Genomic DNA, 24324 nt, shown 5'->3' with positions numbered 1-24324 from the left:
TACCGTCAGTGTCAGCGTCTGCGCATGCGCCCTTGGCTACTTATGCTTCTGAATTCAGGAGAAGTTCCCGGGCTACAGTGGGTCAGCCAAGAAGACAAAATTTTCTCCATTCCCTGGAAACATGCTTCCGGTAGAACATGGAAAGGACAGGATGCTGACCTTTTTGAGAGATATGCCATTCATACAGGTAAGGTTTTGAGCTTTGATTAGTACACCATCCATACAGGTAAGGTTTTAAGTTTTAATTACTACACCACCTGTACAGGTAAGATTTTGAGCTTTGATTACGACACCATCCAAACAGGTAAGGTTTATGTTTTGATTACTACACCACCTATGCAGGTAAGATTTTGAGTTTTGATTACTACACCATCCATACAGGTAAGATTTTGAGCTTTAACTACTACACCATCCATACAGGTAAGATTTTATATTTCGATTACTACACCACTTGTACAGGTAAGATTTAGGGCTTTAATTACTACACCATCCATACAGGCAAGGTTTGAACCTTCATTACTATGCCAACCTGTACAGGTAAGGTTTGAGCCTTGATTACTACACCACCTATACAGGTCAGGTTTGAGCTTTGATTACTACACCATCCATACAGTTAAGATTTTGAGCTTTGATTACTGATCCAAACAGGTAAAATTTCGGGCTTTAATTACTATACCATCCATAGAGGTAAGGTTTGAACTTTCATTACTACGCCACTTGTACGGGTAAGTTTTGAGCCTTGATTACTACACCACCTGTACAGGTCAGATTTTGAGTTTTGATTACTACACCATCCATACAGTTAAGATTTTGAGCTTTGATTACTGATCCAAACAGGTAAAATTTTGGGCTTTAATTACTATACCATCCATAGAGGTAAGGTTTGAACTTTCATTACTACGCCACTTGTACGGGTAAGTTTTGAGCCTTGATTACTACACCACCTGTACAGGTCAGATTTTGAATTTTGATTACTACACCACCTATACAGGTAAGATTTTGAGCTTTGATTACTACACCATCCATACAGGTATGGTGTTGAGCTTTGATTACTACACCATCCATACAGGTAAGATTTGATATTTCCATCACTACACCACTTGTATAGGTAAGATTTAGGGCTTTAATTACTACACCATCCATACAGGTAAGGTTTGAGCTTTGATTACTACACCACCTGTACAGGTCAGGTTTGAGCTTTGATTACTACATCATTCATACCATACAGGTATGGTGTTGAGCATACAGGGGATGTTCATTCTTAAGAGCATTCAGCTGTACATCAAATGAAGGATGTGAATAAATGAAGGCTACTGAATATCTGCTTCTACATCCATAGGGGAGTGGGTTGTAGCCAATATTTGTCCTTCGATCTTTGCATTTAGGTGTTGAGTTTGATACAGCCTATATTTATTTATTGATTAGATTGGTGTTTTACACCATGCTGAAGAATAATTCACTTACACCAGAGCGGCCAGCATTATGATGGGAGGAAAGCGGGCTGGGAAACCCAAGACCATCTGCAGGTTGCCCATCCAGCCTATTGATAGGGGTTCTTATGCTTTCAGTGTTGATGGGACCTTTGTGACGTTAAACTGTTGACAGTGTTGGTATACCTTTTTGTGACAGGTTACATGTACGTTGGTTTAAGACCACTTGTCGTTCACTTATATAGTTTGCATACCTGTATATTTCACCTGTGGGGGGAAAGTTCATTAGCTACTTGCCAATGATCGTTGGTTTACCCTTAGTTTTCTGCATCCATAGAACTGACATACTTTTTAAACGCGAAAACATCTTGAGTGTGGCATTCAATAACAATCAAATAAATCAATAAATACTTGATCCATATTAGCTCTCCAAGTTTGAGTCTCATTACTGTCACCTGATAAGGTGTCAAAAGATTTATTTATTTATTTATTTGATTGGTGTTTTACACCGTACTCAAGAATATTTCACTTATACGACAGCGGCCAGCATTATGGTGGGTGGAAACCGGGCAAAGCCCAGGGGAAACCCACCACCATCCGCAGGTTGCTGGAAGACCTTCCCATGTATGGCGGGAGAGGAAGCCAGCATGAGCTGGACTTGAACTCACAGCGACTGCATTGAGGTGTCAAAAGAAGGAAACTAAAATCAAATTAGCCTTTTGTCTTCTTCTTGTTGTACCAGGTAAGCACACCATCGGAGGGCAGGCTGACCACAAGCGTTGGAAAGCAAACTTCCGTTGTGCGCTGAACAGTCTGCACGACGTAGAAGAACTCCAGGACCGTAGCATGAAGACCGGAGAGTTCGCTTACAAGCTCTATCGCTTCTTGGAGGGCGATGAGAAGAAAAGCATTAAAAAAGGTATATAGTGTTTACAGATAGCAGTGTAGAGCATCTGGTTCGGGAGCGGTAGATCCAGGGTCAGTCCTGGGTCTAGTCACATCTAAGACCCGTATCAGTGTAATGGCTTGGGCGGGGCGGCTTACTTGCCTTCGGTAAGGCGTCTCAGTGAAACAGTACTAGATAAAAGAACGGTGGAAATCCGTCCTGCAACATAGAGGCTCATTACATTCACTCTAAGGATTCCCTTGTTGACATGTAACTGAAAAATTGTTAAGTACGATGTTAAACCCCAAGCACTCACTCACTCATTCCCTCACTCACTCACTTGCTCAGATAGCAGTGTCTAAATTTGCCTGCATTATATTTCTGCTGCGAACAAAGGAAGGTGAAGTATTGAGAGAAACTGGTTCAGTTCTTAAAACCATATGCATGTAAGTGTTCTTGTGTTTGGTGTAAAACCCCAATCAAAATGTATTGGGGTTTAAAAGTTGAAATTTTAAATTATTTATTTGCATTCTATATTGGTCGATCAGCATTGATTTTGTTTACCTTGAGGAAGAAAAATGGTGTGTGAATTTCAACAAGTGTGGTTATCTCCCCTGTACCATAATCTCAGAACATTTCTTCGCACATGTTTTGTTAGGAAAGAAAAATCGAAATTTAGTTCAAAATGTGTGATAGGATCTAACTGCAAGCAACAGAATCAGTTTTTGTATTCATTGTATAAAGCATATACACATATTTAATAAGTGAAATGTGACAAAAAGTGTAAGTGCTAAGGTTGTGTTTGTAAATTTAGGTAGAATGAAATGAAATGTTTTAGATTTTGAAAACCTGAAATAATGTAGTTTCTACAGAGAAATCTGACTGGTTTGTTATCCAGGAAAGTTGAGCGATCGTCGTCTGTCGGACTCCAGCGGGGGAGATATAGGGGACATGTCAGAGGATCAGAATGTGGGAGATGGAAGCAATGCAGCCAAACAGGTAAGACAGGTGGGGAGAACTTTTACATGTGAGCTTTACATGCAGTCTTTCAGTGACGTAGGTAGTCTAATGCTCTTTGAAGACTTGGTTTTGAAGGTTGATGCTTTATACATGGGGCAGATTCCACAAAGCAGTTTCTGACTTCAGTCAGACTTTAAGAACTCTTTATAATGCTTAGTTTTTTGTACTGGAAGTTCACATTTTGACACATTTGTCTTGAGGTAACATTGATGAGGTTGACAAAATTTTAATTTCTAATGTCCAAAAATAAGCCTTGAAGGTGAAGAAAAGATAAAAATGACAAAGTTCAGATGAAAGAGTGCGAAAAGTTTTTCCTAAATGTTGTCTTCAATATTTTTCCCTTAAGGAGAAAAAGACACTTGAAAATAATTTTTCTATGGTGGGTGTTTGGTATTTATAGTCTTTGTTTAATAATGTCATAAATGAGGATGTAACACAGGTTTAATAAATATTTTTGCACTAGAATTTGTTCTTTTTAACTAACAAATGTATTAAACCTCAATTTGAATCATATTTATATTTTTCATATGTTCATAAATATTATCTTAATTTAGGTTAAATGCATATGTTTGGCATAAACAACAAATTTACATTCAAATAAATTTATTACACAAGTATGACATCCTTATTTAGAACATTGTTATGCAATAACGATAAATACTAAAAGTTGGTCCCAAATACCCACCATACCAAAATATTTTCAAATACCCTTTTCTCTTGAAAAAAAAAAAATCCAAAAAAATATTGATCATATTTGCCAATAAGTTTTGACGCTCTTTCATCTGAGTTTGGCGTCAGTTTGGCCCCTGATACTTAGTTTCCTCCACCCATAAAACTGAACGCTGCTTCACAAATCAAAACTGGGGAGCTTTCCACCCACCATAATGCTGGAAGCCATCGTGCAAGTGAAATATTCTTGAGTACGGCTTAAAACACAAATCAAATAAAGAAATAAAATTGTACATTTGGGGCCTACCTCCACTGGTTGTGAAGGCGATATTAAATTGGCTGGGCGCAAAAAAAGATACTGCCCAACGTACACTGGTACACAGGCCATTTTCTAGAATTTATTTCTTCCGATGCGCCTTACGCTGTTCATGAATGTATCAGTTAGTCATCTGAATACAGCATTTTGAACATCCAAGCAAACAATCAAATAAAGTGCTAAAATGAATTTTTGTGTACAAGATGTCATGCTCAGAAAATGAATGCAGAAGTGTACCATTAGCACACAGCAACAGCATCCATCGCAATTTGTACACATGAAGAGCTTGGGCACAAAAACTCCATTCTTTCCACCATTCAAGTATAAAAATTGAATTCATGGAATTTTTTAATTCAGCTGATAAAATTGCATTTGCAAAAACTGTTTTAAAGGTATCTTCATTTACATGCCTTGAAATACAGGAGGTAAATATGAAATGTAATTTGATTTAAATTGAAACTGATTTGTCTGTTTTGCACCCAAACCCTTTTGTATGGTTATTAGTTTTTTTGTGTAGTTGACTCCAGGGAGAAGATAGTTGCAGTGGATCTTGTTTTTCAAGTAAATCGTTTTTGTGGGTTTTCAGGAAGTTGATGAGGATCAGAAGGCTACAGATCTTTGCTTACCTCATCCTCCAGAGATCAAGGACCACAATTACTCGTTTGTGAAGTCTGTCCCCCGCGTCTCTGTGAATGAGTGTGTCCGGGTCATTGATGGTAAGTCTGTTCCCCTCGTCTCTGTGAATGAGTGTGTCTGAGTCATTGATGGTAAGTCTGTCCCTTGCATCTCTGTGAATGAGTGTGTCCGGGTCATTGATGGTAAGTCTGTCCCCTCGCGTCTCTGTGAATGAGTGTGTCCGGGTCATTGATGGAAAGTCTCAGGGAACCACTGGGGAGTAGGTATCCAGGCCCTAGCATCACGAAACTGTCTTAAACTTAAGTCAGACATAGTCTTAACTTTTACCCTAATTCCTCAACCACTTCACATATCAAAGATCAACTTCCAGTGCAATTTATGCACAGTTTTAATTTGATTTTGGAGACAAAACTTAGAGACATTAGTTGGAGTGATCAGTTTCAGGGCTTCACAAAAGTATAATTTTATCAGTCTGCCCAGAATAGGGCCTCCAGGATATGCTTGAACAAACACCTTGCATGTGAAAAGGTTGAAGAATTACAGTAGTATTATTCCTGAAGTTATATTTGAACTTTAAAGCTAATTTTCAATTTGTTATGAAGGTGTCAAACAATTCTTAGTATTAAAATAAAAATCCTTACGGCGAGTCACAATTTCACCGTCTTAAGGTGATTTGAAGTTAGGACTAAGCTTAACTGGAGCTACATGATCTTGGTGCCTGAAAAGTACCTTGCCTGGAATTCTCCCTCTCTAGTTTCAGAGAGCATATTACTAAATTCTACAGTTCGTTTCTGGTTCTTTTGGTGGCCTAATTGTTAAAACCTTGTTGGCCCTTGGCCAAGAATGTCCTCTGGTCAAATCCATTTCTCACTGGTTTGTCTGTGGCCTTTGATTGGTAGATCGATAGCATTATGCTGATATTGTGTGCAGACGTATTGCATTATGGGATTTGAAGTGGAGTAAGAAATGATTACATCGTACAGCATGAAAAAGTGCATGGGAATTTTCTGCCAATTCACAGAATTTCAATTTTTTCAAACAAATCCATAGTTCCATTTGCAACAATATTGAAAATGTTTATTGGAAAGAAAAAACATTTTGTTAGAAGTAGAGTAATAAATCAATATCACTTCTTACTTGTAGTCTTAATCCATGCCACTTCTTACTTGTAGTCTTAATCCATGCCCCTTCTTACTTGTAGTCTTAATCCATGCTACTTATTAATACTAGTATCAATCCATGCCACTTTTTACTTGTAGTATCAATCCATGCCACTTCTTACTTGTTGTCTTAATCCATGCCACTTCTTACTTGTAGTATTAATCCATGCCACTTCTTACTTGTAGTATCAATTCATGCTACTTCTTAATACTAGTATCAATCCATGCCACTTGTTACTTGTAGTATCAATCCATACCACGTCTTACTTGTAGTATGGATCTATGCCACTTGTAGTATCAATCCATACCATTTCTTACTTGTAGTATCAATCGATACCACTTTTTACTTGTAGTATTGGTTACTTTTGGGAATGATGTTTCCAATAATTGCAGTGTGAAAAAGGTGATGAAAACCGAACGTTATATAGGAGCTTTAAAATAAGGAAAAAGAATTTCATTTTTTTTTCTTGACCATTATCACATTCCTAAAAAATAGGTTTAGCATTTTTGTTTTTGTATAACATGGCCACATAATAGTGCATTTTAGGTGTTAATCTTGTTTCAGCTGATGCTGTCCGTAAACTGCTAAACAAAGATATGAAGAAGAAGCCAGATGGGGATGAAGACGCGAATGAGGAAGGTGGTGAAGAGGAGGAGTGCATGAACCCAGAGATTGAGGATTCAGAGTTATCTCCCTTATCAATTACCCACAGTTCCGCAGTGCTATCCACACGCAATTCCGTGGATGATACCATTGAAGCTGTTGTCGAAGGAAGCCGTAGTTTTGGCGAAGCCAATTTCGGAATGGACAGGCCAATTAAGTCGGAGTTGATCATAGATGACAGGTCAGCTCAGTTCGTCAGTAACGTGATGGAGGTGGATACAAGTCCAGAAATGATCATCCAATCAGAAACAAGAGCTCGCATTGCATCTGCACATTCGTTGGCCGCATTGAGCGGAATACCGATTTCTAACGACCTGGCAGAGGAAGAATCCAACTTAGCCGCCAGTATCCTGTTGGATTTGAGTCGTATGAAAAGGAGGAGTTTGCAACCGAGACAAGCGAGCTTTGGAAACGAGCGCATGGAAGAGGAAACTCCTCCCAGTGAGCAAGCCAACAGCAAGCCGGGAAAAGGAACGTGGGATTCAAACAATGACAACAGGCAGTCTGTTGCCACGGAGATGAGCTCTGCTGGTGAGCCGTCTGAAGAACCTACCAACACTGTAGTTCCACTGGACCTTCGGATTAAAACTGAGCCCATGGATGAAGCCTATGAAACTTACAACAGTGACCTGTCTGGTGCCATCTATCGGTCACGCCATGAGAATTCAGACAGTGACGATGAAGAGGAGACATGTTTAGAGTTGACACCGCCTCCGGCGCACAGTTACAGTACACGGATTTGGTCCACGTCAGACGACAGTCTTCCTCAACCTCTTGACCTTAGTGTCAAAGTTCACAATCTCATGCTGGTGGACTATCAGGACAGCTCTCCGCAGACTTCAGTGTGCAGGCCATTGTATGGTAGCAATGAAAAAAGCCAGATGAATTTCTCATGCGAAGAACAGAATGATCCCTCGGAACCTTTAGATCTACAGGTGAAAAAAGCGCATCGCGACATGAGAACTCCACCGTCTAATGAGGCAAATACACAGGTGTGTCACGGGACACCGTGTCCCAGTGAGCAGACCATGCTTCCTCTGGACCTCAGCATTGTGAAATCCGAGCCGATGGATGAGTCATACGAGCAGTGCTGCACAACGGAGGCCACGCCTCTTAACTACAGCAGGGTTGGAACCTCGGAGATCCGAGCTATAGGCCCAGTACCTGACCTGATCCAGGTGCCGAGCAGCGACCAGGTGATAGGGGAGGAGCAAAGCTTAAAACAAGAAGAGGTGAGTCAGTCGATAGGTTTGGTTAAAAGGACTCAACTGAATTACCTCCGTTGAGGCCACTCTAATATATGCAGAGGGTTAATGAGACAGGTATGATTAAATGTTAATACCAGTCAAAAAAGAAAAAGAACAGGTCCACAGAACATGCAACATGCTTTCAGTCCCCTTGTTCAGTGATTGCAGGGCCATGTCTATAAATAACTTCAAGGTTCTGATCCCAAACTTGATAGGTGACATTGTGACGGTGCGTGAAGAAATTTTATAATATACAATTCAAAATGATGTTTTCCGAATGCTTTAAGGCCTGAATGAAAATTGTCTGAAAACTTGTCATAATTTTGTTCAGTTTACCCGATAGTTTTACAGCTTGATTAGTTTAGGTGCCCAACCATTTGGGAGCCCAAGTTTTTCCAGAAAGTGGCGTTACATGGAGGTAGGGCTTTGGAATGGCTCGTTAAGGGATAGATACATTTACCTGTAGACAGATTGACTTGTAGAGATACTTGTTGCATCCTTGTTGACCAAGTCACAGACAGATACATTTACCTCTAGACAGATTGACTTGTAGAGATACTTGTTGCATACTTGTTGACCAAGTGACAGACAGATACATTTACCTGTAGATTGATTGACTTGTAGAGATACTTGTTGCATCCTTGTTGACCAAGTGACAGACAGATACATTTACCTGTGGATTGATTGACTTGTAGAGATACTTGTTGCATCCTTGTTGACCAAGTGACAGACAGATACATTTACCTGTAGACAGATTGACTTGTAGAGATACTTGTTGCATCCTTGTCGACCAAGTGACAGACAGATACATTGACCTGTAGACAGATTGACTTGTAGAGATACTTGTTGCATACTTGTTGACCAAGAGACAGACAGATACATGTACCTGTAGATTGATTGACTTGTAGAGATACTTGTTGCATTAGAAAGCGGACAATGAATGTGACCAGCTACATGTACCCGAACTCCTCAACCTCTGCGCATATGAAAGAGCAACTTTGCAGTGCACATTTTATGCGCATTTATAATTTGACTTTGGAAACAAAACTACATTGATTGGATTGGCCAATTTCAGTATAATATTATCAATCTTCACAGAATCATGCTTTCAGAATATACTTGTGTTAAAGGGGAGAATTGGATGGGAAAATAAGTTACTTCAAATTCAGGTTTACCAGTGGACAGTCTTTTACTGTTCAGGCTATGAAAAAAAACCCCCTAAAACAAGTAGGAAAAACAGACTTAACATCACAGTAGTTTTCCTCATGCAAGGTTGTGTTAATTCTCTGTCACACATACACATAACCTATGCATTATGCACTGTCCTAAACTACAGTTACCAGTCAGTAAATCTTATCAGGGACACATGTGTGACTAAGGACCAGTTACACCATTAGTTGATAACTCAGCCTAACTCTAATAACAGTTAAAGTACTATGGGCTTGATTGTGTTTAGATATGCAAACCTAATGTAACATGTTAACTATTAAAACATGAATGAATGCCCTTAATTGACCTACACAGTATACTTCTTTAATTTTACTTGTGATGTCTCCTCACCCCACAGCTGCGCAGCAAACCACAACAACACAGGAGAGCTGATTTCAAGGGAGATAACTCATTGCTAGTGAAAGTACCCAATGCAATGGATACCCGTTACACTTGAGTAAACACCTGGCAAACATGCGAAAAGGTTGAAGAATTACAGTAATGCCCACAAAAAGACACAAAATGTTTTCTAAAATAAACCCTTGGTAAGGCCCCGTTTAAGCTTAAAGATCTAACAGTTTGGGTTTTTTTCTTGAAATTGTCCATATTTAGTAAATTCAAATAGTAAGACTGTGAGCCAAACACAATTTTCATGGAAGAACAAAACAGGAGTTTGGAGTTACATGCATGACAATATGACATCGAGGTAACCTCCCTTTGGAGGCTGACACCACGTTACAACACGGTGTAAATTATGGTGTTTCAACATGGCCAGGTATATTCAAAACATGACTTTAATCACCTGACTTTACAATTCCTCTAAAACAAGTATTTAAGGTAACACAGTTCATAGATTATGGATAGTAATAAATATTTTATGTGCCCACCCATTTTCGAGTACATTTATTTCGCCACCCTGCTGTAAAGCAACGACGTCACGGCACAAAGAGACGTCATAACAATGCTGTAGCATCATAGCTCAAATACATGTACTCCATATTGACTTTATTTGGTCATATATTAGATTGGTCGTTTATCCCGTACTCAACATTTTCAGTTTTATGTACCAGAGCTCAGTTTAATTACCACACATGACCAAGTACCTGTAGACCCACTCAGTGGCCTAATGGTTAGACTGTCCACCTTGAGGTTGGGAGACCTGGGATCAAACCCGGGTTGGTCATACCAAATTTTAAAGGTGTTACTTGTGGTTGCCTTGCTTGGCGCTCAGACATAGGAGGTTAGGGCTATGAAACGGGACTGGTTGGTCTGGTGTCAGTATAATGTGACTGTCATGTCTGGTGTTTTTGCCATGATATTTCAGTGACGGTGGTATAAACTTGCCTTGCCGTGAAAAAACACAGTTTATATACTTACACCTAATGCCTCATCATCATTCTGTGACTAAAATTGTTGAGCACAACGTAAAAACCAAAGCATACATACACCAAGCATGTGTACCTGGTGAAACCTCGAAAAACGCGTAAAGCAAGAACTATGAAATATAATAATAAGGTAAATTTTTAATCCTCTTGGGGGAAATACGTCTGAAGAATTATGTTTTTTTTCCTGGGTTTAGCTTTTTAATAGAGGTGCTAAAAATTCTAACAGTATGAGAGGTACACGTATGCGATTTGATGTGAGGTGGATACATGTAGCTGCCTATCTCATGGTTTATCTGATCTTTTATCTTAAGGCTGGATTTGTCTTTTGTAGAGTTCTGATGGCTTTATTGACTTAACAAAGAAGAGCAAGAAGGAAGAACTCAAGGTTCCTGTTCCTATTGCACTATTTATAAACCAGGTTGAGAAAGAGCCTGGTTCTAGTGCTCAAGCGGTGACCTCTTTGTCTGGGGAGACAGCTTCAGGTGTTGTCAATGGGGAGCAACCTAAGCTCTCGGATGTGGCGAGTTCGTCTCCAACGATCAAGTCCTTGCTTCAGAGGAAAACGCCAGTGAAGCGCCCACTTTCGCCAACATGCGTTCTTTGTCACATGATGTTTGCAAACCACCATCAGCTCTCAGCTCACATGCTGGAGAAGCACACGGACGCAACCGATTTGAATTTAGCGAAGAGGAAACTGTTTCAGTGTACGGTGTGTGCAAAAGTTTTCAAGGAAGGCTCGCGTCTGGAGAGGCACATGAAGACGCACAAAGGGAAAGGGATTGCACGCTGTTCGGGATGCAAGCAAGTATTTGATAATAAAGATAAGTTTGCAGAGCATTCTTTGTTGTGTTCCCCAGCCGGGCTCCGCTGTGACAACTGTGGGGAAATTTTCAGCGATCGCCCATCCTACGCAGAACACGTCAAAACTCATCAATCGGATGTTTTATTTCTGGTCAAACCGTATCAGTGTGCTATTTGCAACAGCACTTTTGAGAATTGCAACCTGTTGCAAGAGCACATGGAGCAGCATAAGTCTGGGCAGATTACTGTGCCGTGCTGCAGGTGCCGTCAGCATTTCACCTCGTGGCGAGTTGACAGCGGTGGCTGGTCTTCAATTTGTGAAGAATGTGAAGTCAAGTGGCCGAAAGACAAAACAAACACGTCGCTGCTGAGACAAAACCTGTCCGGCATGTCTGTCTTGTTACAAGCGGTCGAGCGAACTGTTAAAGGATCAGAGACTAACTAACACAAAAAGCTGTTTCAGATGTTACGTGCTTATCTTACGATCTTACTTAGCTTACAAGTTTTCCCCATATGTGTGAATTTAAACTTTTTGTCCAATTTATTTATGAATCATATGCAGACTTTGATATGTGCTACAGTAATATTACACACAACGAAATATCAGTGGAGAATTGAACAAATTTAAGTGAGACACATGTATGCATACTTTAGCACAGTTTTGCATATCATATAGTTTTTAATTTAATTTCACAGTTTTTGCAGCTTTTCACTTTGGGCAAAAGAACTTTTTTCGCAAATTGTCACTACTGATAATTACATACATGTACATGTGACAGAAAATGTTTAACGAAGTTATATTTTTCTTGGTGCATGCATGTCTAGTATAATTCAGCATTAAAACTTTTTTTTTTTCTTTCTTTTGAGAAAACTTGTTGTTATTAGCGTGCTATGCTAAAACACCTGTCCTCAAACATAACGTGTGAAAGCAGAGTGGATGTCATTGGTCAGTGTTAGCGCCATAAAGGAGGTATAGTTTGTTTTCACTTGTTTGTTTTTGAAATTTAACCCTCAGGAATGTTGTTCTTACTTTTATATAATTTTAAATTTGGAGTTGATATTTCTCTATTAAAAATAAACGTGGCCCCAAATTTGTTCATATTGTTGATCATTTACAAATGTTAGCATTAAAGTTTTCCGGCACGCCCTGTTCACTCTTTAGATGGTTCGTAACAGTCTCTTTATATTGCTGTCTTTTGCTGTTTTGATCTAAACCTCAATTAGACACAGATTTTATGCGGGAGAAAAATTAGACATACACAGAAAAACTTATTTCAAAACTAACTTGTTTTTGGTCTCTTGAGCCCTGAAAAGTATGACTTTGTTGACTAGAGACACTTCACAGCAGTTCATGTCTAGCTTTTTTCTCAGGGTTTTGTGGGTGTTATGGAATCTGATGATGAATAAGGGAACAGTCATTTTAACTTAAGTTGGTTGGGATAACGGGCAAGACGTTTAGCAATAATTTATGTAGAGCTTTTGTCTTTGTTGGGATAGCGGACCTGTTGCAACAGTTGGTACTATAAATTATCTGGGTGTTGAGAAGGGTATATACGGCTTTAAAACTTGGGTGTGTAATTTTAAGCCTGAGCCACAGGTGAAGGATTAGAGTTTCACACCCAGGGTTTAATGCCGTATATACTCTTATATATATATATGGAAAATGGAAAATGGAAAGCCAGTCTGGCGTATATATGTAAAGCTGAGCTGACAGAAGTCATGCTTGCTATGTCAACTGTAGACAGTGCCGGTCTAGTGGGGTGATGCGCCATGAAATGTTGCGTCACAAAGGAAAATGACGTCAGTCTCACTGCGCAGGGTAGAAATTTAGCGTGGCGGAGAAAGATGAGGTCAGTCTTCACAGCTGAATTACTGTGCAGGGTTTAAGTCTCGTATACCCCTTGTGGGCATTTCCTTCGACTCTGACAAGTGTATGTATTTGAACCCCTCTTTTCAGCCAGCGACAATCGAGAGTCATGGATGATGTAGGGAAAGTGTGTGGTACACTATAGTCCCTTTTTAGAGAGTCGCCTATTTTCAGATAGTCGCCTATCTGTCTGTAAAATCAGTCATACTCGCTGCCAAAACTGCCTTTAGTCAGTGACATGTTACAACACTGTACATTGATATGTTTGGTAAGTCTATATTATGACAAGGAAAATGAAGTTAGAACACTTTCTAATTCATACTGTTAAAGTCCATAAGCTCGTTTTCGACGGCAAGAACCAATTGCCTCAACTGATGTCATGATTATTCAAAAACCAGTGGCATGTTGGATATTGGGCAGGGTTCAACATGTTTTGACAGAGGGCAACACAAGTGACCTAAACTGCTATTCATTTTGCTGGAAACCCAGTTTCTGACACTGTCATTTTTTAAATTGTTTACACATTTTGTATAATATAACCATAATAAATTAGTTTAATTTTATCTGTTATATTATATGAACTCACGACAGTATGGTTTTAAAGCTGGATGTTATACAGTTTAACATTGTAAATCAGAAAAAGTGTTCCAGTTTGTTCTAATTTGATTTTCTTTGCAAGAATATGGACTTCCAACATAACCATGTGTAGAGCTTGTGTTGTTATGTATCACTGACTAAAGGCAATTTTTGTAGCGAGTATGACTGATTTTACCGACCGCTGAATATAGGCAACTCTCTAAAAGATTATTTATTTATTTATTTGATTGGTGTTTTACGCCGTACTCAAGAATATTTCACTTACACAACAGCGGCCAGCCTTATGGTGGGAGGAAACTGGGCAAAGCCCGGGGTAAGCCCACGACCATCCGCAGGTTGCTGGCAGACCTTCCCACTTACGGCCGGAGAGGAAGCCAGCATGAGCTGGACTTGAACTCACAGTGACCGCATTGGTGAGAGACTTTTGGGTCGTTACGCTCTAAAAGGAATAGACCATTATTATTGATATGATCAGATTTAGACTGGGAGGTTAGTACTCAGTGTGGATAGATTCAGATTTATATGTGTGACATTTGTCTAGGTATCTTTGCATTGACGTTTCCATGTGTTGAGGATGTAGTTTTGCATTGACGTTTCCATGTATTGAGGATGTATTTTTGCATTAACGTTTCCATGTATTGAGGATGTATTTTTGTATTGACGTTTCCATGTAGTGAGGGTGTATTTTATTTAGTTATGAGGAAGATTATTTAAAGAAGCTATACCAGAGATTTTTGGCAAAGAATCAATTAGTGCAAATCTATTCAAATTTTTGCCATTATTTTAGAACAGCCCCAATAATTACCTTTCACAGTCTTTTCTGTGAATCAGAATCAAACTTGGTTATGATGTTTCTAAAATTTAGAAATGCGGTTGCATTGTAACTTTTTCAGAGTTTAGAATCATCTTAACTGTATAAATATTGCTGTTAGCAGGAATCTGGTATTCAATAATAAACAATAGATTGAGTAGTTTTTCAGTAAATACAGAAAATTTGATTTGATCAGTGAGCATGTATTTTTTTTTTCAAAACATCTCTCGTATAGCCTTCTTAAGTTGCATGTGCAGTCGTGTTCTGAAAAAAGAACGTTTTTGTTGGTCATATTCCAAAATATGAATAACATTTGCATGCTGGTGAGAAAATGTATTAATTGCCAAAAAGCTCAGGCTAATTTGCATGTTTATATGATGTATGGAAATGATTGAATTCCTTGAGTTCTAAATTGATATTTGTGTACATAGAAATAATGAAGGTTTGTCTAATTTGAATGCTAATTATAGTTAATAATTATGTACACATCGTGGTCAGTAAATCATTGATCTGTGGGAAATAAATTGAATTTTTTAATGATTATACCTGTAGTAAAAATTAGATATACTGAAATCAACCAGAACATTGAACATTGTGATTTTTTTAATTCTTTTGTGCTTGTTTTCTACAGTTTCTCCTTGCCGAAAGTTTCCGTTTGGTTTCATTTAGACCTTTCTTAGTGAGCAGTAGAGATTATTATTATTATTATTTTTTTTAATATATTTTCATTAAAAATTCTTTGGGATCATTCCATACAGTAATATCCGGAGATTAAACAACTGAACATTACGATTAGATTTTTGTTATTTGAAACAAAAGGCCCTCGAAATGTTGTTTTAATATGGGATATTAAAGTTTTTCAATCTTCTAAATGCTTTGAATTTGAAAAAAGTTTAAAGATTGTGTAGGCAGGCATTTCATTTTAAATAGGAGCTCAGTGTGGAATGTGGAGATGTTTTATTATTATTATTATTATTATTATTATTATTATTATTATTATTATTGTGTGAAGTGTGAAGGCTTATAAATTCAGTTTTAAAGGGTACTTCATTGTTTCTCACCCTCAAATCAACAGTGCTGTTAAACTAATTTAAAGGAAGTGTATATGTCACTGTAATTACGTAGTACAAGAGCTCAAAGCCTTCACCTGCCGTTGATGTGAAGTTGGTCTCAGAACTGAAGAGTGTTGGCACATACCTGATAGCTGGTGATACCATTATTTATTTGTGTGATTGGTGTTCCTCACTGTACGCAAGAATATTTCACTTATACGACAGAGGCGAGCATTATGGTGAGAAGAAAGCCACAACCATCCGCAGGTTGCAGTAGAACGCTAACCTCTCATAACACATGTATCTGTATTGCTATTTTGTACATGTGCCTAATTTTTTTTTTTTTTTTTTTTTTTTGTGAGAACTGCAATTTTTCGCTCAGAATTATTGCTCAGCCCATAGAGGTTAACATAGTAACACAATGCCATGACCTCACTTCTCTTCCCTGGGCGTGGTTGCATATAGGCACTGTTACAGTCTTCATTTTCACTGGATTCCTTTCAAGCCAAAATTTTTCCAATTGCAAAATCTGGAACAAATTCGCAGCTGCTGCACCATCCCGCCAAAATTTTGATAAAACTTATTTTTATTTTTTTGTAAGAATTGTTTAGACAGCGGATGCAGACATACGTGTATATGCACATACAGTGAAGCTTCAGACTGTCACAGGAGATTCGCTAAGATTTGCTTTTGCAGTGTTCTTATCTTTTTGGGACCTTTTAGCTTTGTGGTTAGATGTTAGTGCTAATACCAAGTAAATTAAGAAGACACTCGGTGAACTCGCTTCTCGTCCCCTTCCACTTACCAGTAGTCGCCAAACTCCATCCACACCACAAATCGCTAGTTCTAAGTACCCGTCTTGACCCACCCCTCCTCATCCTATACCCTGCACCCTTCCCTCCCCTCCCCCCTGCCAAATACTAACGTTGGTCCAGGCTTTACCAACTCCAACCCCACGCCCCAAACCACCCTTTCCTCCGTCTTACCAACATTTTATTTCTCTGTGGTGACCAAACCAATAAGCTGTGTCAAATATTCTTGTTGGAATGTATTTCTGTACTATCCTGGATCTTCTTGTATTGTACTCAGAAATGCTTGCTCGATATTTACCCGAACTGTTCTGTCAAATTGATGACTTTTCACCCCACCTTTTTTTTCTCAGTGTTACGTAGTGATATTTATGGTGCTTATGTTATGTGTAGTGTGACATTTCCTGATTTGTTTAAGAAAGGTATTTAGTAACCAATGGGATGTTTATTGAATGAGTTTGTCATTTTGACTTTGTACCTTAATATGTACCATACACTATGTATTATAGCCCGACGTTATGTGAAGATTGTGCAAGAAGAGTTCACGTCAGGCGTTAAGATTTAAATACACCTAATGACCTAAAAGTTCGACCAAAGAATGTGTTTAAAGAGACGAATAAATGTCATTAATATTATTTTTGGTTCTGATACTAACATTGTCCCCAGTAGGATATCATCCTACCTTAAAAACAAACTTTAGAACACTTTCCTAAAATCACTAGAACTCTCGGGATATCAGGATAATGAGCAAATTGGTCATCGGCGCAATTTTCGATCGCTTAGGGAATTCTTTTTCTCGGTCCTTTTCTGTGGGACATGTGTGGAAGGCCAAATAAAACATCAGATGAGTTATCGGCTTAGACATTGCAATACCGAGCTATGTATGCCCGGTTTCCTGTTGTAGCCATTATTGTATGGAGTGTCATTACTGGTGTCGTGGACGTGTCGTTTCAGTGAAGCAGCAATGGGTGCATGTCTTGATTAAAATAGAGGTAATTAGAGGTAATTGTCCGAATCAGCAGCTGTCTGCGCGTGTGTGTCTGTTGTGTAATGTACACGTACATGTATTTATGTATTATATCTGTGGTTAAAAATTTGATCCCTGCACATATATTAAAATATTTTGTGTTATATTATGTCGGAGATGTAGAGTGATTGTATATGTGTGTATGTATTATATATATATATATAGATATATAAAGCGTGTAAATACATATTAGTCATGTGACTGATACTGGCCAGTAAAGACGCCTCGTTATGTACGCATAGCTTGGGGCTTGGTGCATTTATTAGCCTTGATTTAGATCTAAACTTTGTACTGATGTGAGGTATTTGAAGTTGTTTCCGATAATTTCATGTCAGACTGGTTGTATTCTATGGAATAAGGAATAATACTCGTAGTTATTAAAACATAGAAACTTGGCAGTCAAATAACTGTGTTGGCTTTAATGATGACTGTTGTGTGTGTATACATATATAATTCTTTTTTTTTCTTTCTTTTTTTTTTTGCAAGGTCGCCTCTTTGAATTTTGCTTTATGCAGTAATCTCTGTTTGTGACTTTCAGAGCGTCTTAGTTTATTTCCCTTGACCTTAGAGAGTGTTTTCCACGCTGATTGCGTTGTCTGAGAACATTGTCCATGTTTATGATTTTGTTTGAGAACGTTTTCCACGTTCGTGTGCTGGCCTGAGAACGTTTTCCACGTTCTCATTCTGGTCTGAGAATGTTTTCCGCCTTCGTGACCTTGCTTGGGAATGTCTCTCTAGTTCGGGTTATGTTGTTGAGCGAAAGTTTAAGATATTTACAGCCCGGAAAACATTCGCTTTACTCACAGGCAAGAAAACGGCAATCTAATTTCGTATCTTTGAGAACGCCTTTCAAGATGCCTTGTTTAATTGTTATTTGACCTGGGACTCATTCATGGACTACGAGTTTGGGATATGGAACTCATGCCTGGAATATCTACTGGCTGCCCGGCATCATTGAGAACTGATGACCGCTTCTCTCTTGTGTTTTAGCGGCTTTATTCCCTATTTGTATAATTTCTTACATACCGTTGTCTTTGGGAGCTAGTGTTAAACGTTGTTTTGTAAATGGATCTTCCGATTGTCGACTTGGAACGCCCTTTACTACGAATGGTATACGAATGTCGGACATGACGCTTATATTAAAATATAAAACTGTGTATATGGGATGAACATGCGAGAATTAAGCTTATACACTGACGACAGCGTGATGATTGTCATTTTATCCCAGTTAACATATTCCAATGGATTGATTTATAACTACGATCGAATTAGAATATATTGAAAGGAGGACATGAGAACAATTGTAAGTATCATAAACCTTTACTTTTCTGGGTGAAACACGTTCCTGCAGAAATGAGTACACGTATATAACAAATGCAATTTTCCAGGATCCTACTGAAGCCCATTTCCTTCATTTTTGTTTCCTCCTTTGGCTTAGAGGAAAAGCAAAACGTTGTCAGTATAACTATGTTTAATATCTACAATGTCTACATCTACGTAAGCAGAAATTAGTAAATTTGGTACATCGTCTCTTGGAACTCGGGAATACGTGTACTACAGGTAGCAAAGATTACATTCTAGTATCAACTAGAAGACATATTTTCTGCTTAATTTAAAGTAGAAAGAAAGCTTAAAATATGAAGTAAGGTTCATCATACAGACTGAAAACTACGATTAAAAATACTTTCATGTATTTTTTTTTTTTTTTTAGTTTTTTTTGAAAAGGCTGTGTGGATAGGCATACAAATATTTGAAAACTATGATGGGCTTTATGGGCCATGCTGACGGTATCTAGGAACTTGTTTTTTGATGTTCACCAAAAAGAAGAAACTTTTGGGAATATTATTTCTGTAATCTTTCATTCATGGGTAAAAAGAGTTATTCAAACATTGAGTGTCGGGATAAGAGCTGAAAAAATTTCCTGTGACGTCAGACTTCGCAACCTCTGGCGTATGGTCTTCGTTTGGTCTATAAAGCCCACCGTAAAATCTAAAAAATTAAATGAATGTATATTCATGTGTAGTTTGGAGAGGTCTATTTAGTGATACCTACTTTTTTTAGAGGTCTTTTCCTTTAATAGATTATTTTTGAGAGCATGGTGTTTTGGGGCTGGCGTTTCAGTGAGGCAGCGCTATAATCATGTCGGCTTTGGGCCCAACCTGCCTGCTTAATGAAGCGACACTACTGAGACATGACCGAGGCAAAGATGAAACCTAGGATAATCTAGGAGAATATCAGAGAGTAAGATTAAAAGGCGTAATTTAAAAGCGTTATACTCGTTAAAGTTAAAAAAAAACTTCGGAAACAGTCGCTATACTCAACATTCGGACATATGCAAGACGATTGGTGTAGTATAACGGGATCACGTCATCATTTTTGCTATAACAGTGGCCTTTACTCGCGGCTTAAGCGCTATATAAGGCTTTTTGGGAGGATTTCAACAATTGTTTCGGGGGCCCATTTGGTGTAGCGGTAGCAGCGCGCAGGAGCCTGTCACAAATGCTGTCGCATGCTGGCTTCCTCTCCTGCCGTGTACCTGGGAAGATCGGTCCTCAATCTGCGGATGGTCGGGGGGTTTCCCCCGGGCTCTGCCCGCTTTTCTCCCACCATAATGCGGGCCGCCGTCGTATCACTGAAGTATTCCTGAGTGCGGCGTAAAACACTAGTGAAATAAATAAGTAAAAAAATAAATATTGTTTCTTTTGACAGCCTAGACATCTGGGACTTCACACATGAACTTACATACGGCCTCAAAGGATTCCGTAATAGCAGAATTCTATTCATGAGTTTTCTTATAAACCACCCAGAAAATGAACAAACATAATGGTTTGGAATTGCGTGTAAGGTGTACGCGAAAAAAATATCCTCCGTGGGCGAAAATCCGCCCACTATACCATTAGTGCCATACAGCAAACTGGTGGCTGATGTTGTTTTTGGAACCGTTTCCATATAAACCACCTCGTCACACGATTTCCGACAAACCCAGAATCTTTCAATTCCCCCTTTTCCTGTCGCACCGTAGTATTTGCAGAGTATTATTCAACGATTAAGTGAACTGAGTACAGAGCGCACAGGACATGAATGTTTATTTTGGAAACGGATCTTCCAATTATCGATTCTTCATGGTGAAAGGGTGCAATCTATATTAAGAGGCTGTTACCATAATATAATAGCTTGGAATTAACTGGATCGTTTTACAGTGCATGTAGTATAGCAACTTGCGGATGGCTGTGGCCTTCCTCTGGGCTTTGACTGTTTTCTTCCCGCCATAAAGCTGGCAGACGTCGTGCACTCCAAAAAAATCTCTTCAGTTTATCAGAATGTATATTGCTTGAGTAATGGTAGAATGCGTTCTGTTATTACAACATAATATTCTGTTTAAAGTCTAATAGATTCTTTATGTTGAATGAACAGAATAATTTGTTGCTATAGCAGAATACATTCTAGCATCACTTAGACAAGAGAATTTCAATTAAAATTAGCAGATTAATTTTTGAGTGTAGTCATATGAGTGAAATATTCTCGAGTACGACGCACGATGAAGTAAACGTGAGAGAATTTCCACCCTAATGAAATACACCCTATCCGTGAGGCAACCTTAATCTGATGGCAAAACAAAATGAACTTGCATGCAAAATTTTTATCAATGTTTGGAGGAGATACTTCACAGACAACCAAATCTGAAGAGACGGTCTAGCTGTAGGATGACGGTTAAGTCTAAATTAATAACCCTCCATCTTCTTTTGCGGAAGTGTGGGATTTTGGCGGTTAAAATAAAAACTTGAACCCAGAAGCTTGTCGGACAGTGAGATGTATTTGCTCCGAATGTCGGTTTTTGTCAAGGAAAAATTTTTTTCACTACAACATGCAACCTTGATTAAACCGAGCTTTTCATCCTTTGCTTGGACGACGTGCTTGTGTGATAACTAGATAACATAAAACGTGACGTGAAAACGCACTCTCGCTGATACAAAGCGTTTATTTCACTCCCACGCACTCGTTGACTTATCTTCAGGCTACCATAGGCCTGCCGTTATTCCCCTTTCCAACCCTAATTCCAGGAAGGAGACATCGGTTAAATCAAGTCTGGTTTCTATGATCGGCTTTACATGATGATCTTCTGTGCACTCAGTGGCTTTGATACAAAAGCTTGTGCTCAATTCTCAAAGCCATTCACTGGAATAAATTGGCAAGCCATTTCCAGTTGTTCTGATGGCAACATGTTGGCGGAATATTTAGAAGCGTTTTGTTCCCAAAGGCCGTGTAAACGTGGAAACAGGCCTTATAATCAATGACCGTGATCCAAACTAATCGTTGTACCTGTGACACTAGTTATTATCTATTTGCCTGAGATCTCGCGAGAATCCCAAAAGACACAGTTTCTACGGTATAAAATATGAGATGAAATGATTTCAAGATGTGGCGAGAAGACTTGATCACCAAACGGTATGGAATACCCTAATACAATTTAACAGAACCAAGTATTCTGCAAACGTGGTTGCCCCATGCTGTATATGAATATACAAATAAAGTGTGCACACCTCAATAAAATCTTTTTTAATAAAGCTTGTGATTGGAAATGTATGTAGGACCTTCGTTCTAAATAATAGAATTCCCATCGTTTGGTTTCCCCATATACATATACACTCACTCATTTAAAACTATTCTCACATAACTGGGGAAAATTCTTTTGTCTTGGATGTTCTATGTAGATAATAAAGATGTGTCATAGCCTGTGCTGTGAAGGGACACAGAGGTAACACAGTGTACTGATAATCTATTTATTATATGCCTCATATAACAACTACTTGGGAACATTAAAATCCAGGTATTTACCTCGTACTCTGCTGCTTTGTGTAGTATCTGGTCGCGCGATGGACAGCGCGACGCTTCCAAAAAATTACGCCCACGTGGAGGTCTCGTACTAAATAGAGCGTATTTCCATAATTCACAACTTCGCTGTGAGTTCAAGTCCAGCTCCCGCTGGCTTCCTCTTTGGCCGTACGTGGGAAGGTCTGACAGCAAGCTGCGGATGGTCGTGGGTTTCCTCTGGGCTGTGCTCGGTTCCTTCCCACCATAATGCTGGCCGCCGTTGTATAAGTGAAATATTCTTGAGTACGGCGTAAGAATGCTGGCCACCGTCGTATAAGTGAGATATTCTTGAGTACGGCGTAAAACATCAATCAAATAAATAAATAAACATAATTCACAATCGCAGTTTATATGAGAAAAAAAGAGAAATAATAACAGACAAACGCAAAGTCGTGTAAAACGATGAAAATGTAATTTATAAAACATCCTGTACGTGCAACTGTGCTTTTAAAACATTTTTTCTTTGAACACACGGCCAATTTTTGAAAAAGCAAAAATTTAAACTTCATCTGAATTGGAACTGACTAATGGCATCAAGTGGTACACTTTGACATAGAATATAGTCCAGATTTGTATGCGCCTAGCTTACCTACTTGGACATAGTAGGTAAACATGTTTTCCTACTAAAAGGAATTTGAGTAATTTACAAAATTAGTGAGCTGCATGCCGGTGTGGATGATAGAAAGTCTTTCAAAACTACAGAAGTGTGTGCATGGGAAAGTCCGTCATCGGATTTAATGGCTTCGAACCATTCAAGTGAAGTGTGCAGTTTGAGAAGGCTGCACCCTGGAAAATCCCTGCAGTTGTAGTAGTGCGAGTGTCATGGTTCACATTTTGTGGGAAATTTTGTGAAAAGAAGATCGCATCGTTCTGCCATTGAGAAATACTGGACGGAACATGAGTTCATTTCTTTGGATGTACTGGACAGGGCTAGCTTTAGATGGAAGGCTACGTGCGACTGGTGCATTTGAAATGGCGTGGCTCATTTTTTCGTGCATGCTGGTACAATGATAAGAGACAGCGTTATTGTTGATGCTTGCAACAATTTTATGACAAGTGAGCTGCTATATCAGCACCATGCAGGGAGTTGGGTACACGCAGTTTTACCAACACTATGGTCGGTTAAACGGCCAGGTAAGTTAGACTTTCTTTGCCATTGTCTTCATTATGGATTTCAGAGTTATGGATTTTCCTGTTGGCTGACATTTATACCGTACACTACTGGGTGATTTTCTCCCGTAGTTGATGCTGAGGCTTAAATGTCCATAACACTTAATGTGTAGATGATTTGAACGGTAAATTTGGCCTGATATGACAGCTGTATGCGCCACAGAATGAAATGTGCCACAGAATGAAATTTGGTCGCACAAAAAATCCCGAAGCAGACGACACAGGAAGACTGCATAGAAATTTCAGTTTAGAAAGATAGGGCTTTCCCAGCCAGAGGTCACCCAGTGCGAAAGCCATTTCTTACGTCTAAATTTGAAATCTCTTCACAATGCTTAGTTTTTGGCTGTGGAAGTTGACATTTGGATACATTTGTCTTAGGATAACGTTGATGAGGTGGAAGGAATTTTAAATACTAAAGCCGAAAAATGATGTTCAAGAACGCATTTCAAATTTTGGCCCTGGTCTCTTTGCATTGTTTTAATGTAATAATAGCCTATGTTAAATGTGATGGCAACACAGCATTTTGAGTAATTCTAGAACAGAGTCGTCTAATGGATTGTAATGACCATCAGTGCATTTTTCTTACCTAATTTATTTACATTTATTTATTTATTACATTTATTTATTTATTTATTTGATTTATTTGAGACGACACAAGAAGACGACGCAAATAATTATTAGAAACAGTTTACATTT

The 24324-nt window shown here is 38.7% G+C and overlaps 1 protein-coding gene across 1 annotated transcript; it reads left to right on the top strand.

The window, feature by feature from the left end:
• The first annotated feature begins 42 nt into the window (after positions 1 to 42).
• Positions 43 to 11868, top strand: LOC135464439 (uncharacterized). Its single transcript, XM_064741864.1, has 6 exons — positions 43 to 187; positions 2173 to 2349; positions 3215 to 3315; positions 4908 to 5037; positions 6683 to 8013; positions 10954 to 11868. Exons 1-6 carry the CDS (start codon positions 43 to 45, stop codon positions 11866 to 11868), a joined length of 2799 nt encoding a protein of 932 aa, XP_064597934.1.
• The last annotated feature ends 12456 nt before the right edge of the window (positions 11869 to 24324 follow it).

This window comes from Liolophura sinensis, chromosome 4 (assembly GCF_032854445.1).
Source record: "Liolophura sinensis isolate JHLJ2023 chromosome 4, CUHK_Ljap_v2, whole genome shotgun sequence".
Lineage (NCBI taxonomy): Eukaryota > Metazoa > Mollusca > Polyplacophora > Chitonida > Chitonidae > Liolophura > Liolophura sinensis.
This window is presented reverse-complemented; position numbering and strand designations above follow the sequence as displayed.

Excerpts from the sequence above, each read along its gene's own strand:
- LOC135464439 (XM_064741864.1), top strand. The coding sequence starts at position 43 with ATGCTTCTGAATTCAGGAGAAGTTCCCGGGCTACAGTGGGTCAGCCAA. Across the intron at positions 3,316-4,907 it reads GAAGCAATGCAGCCAAACAG|GAAGTTGATGAGGATCAGAA; the intron begins GTAAGACAGGTG and ends GTGGGTTTTCAG. Across the intron at positions 5,038-6,682 it reads GTGTGTCCGGGTCATTGATG|CTGATGCTGTCCGTAAACTG; the intron begins GTAAGTCTGTTC and ends ATCTTGTTTCAG.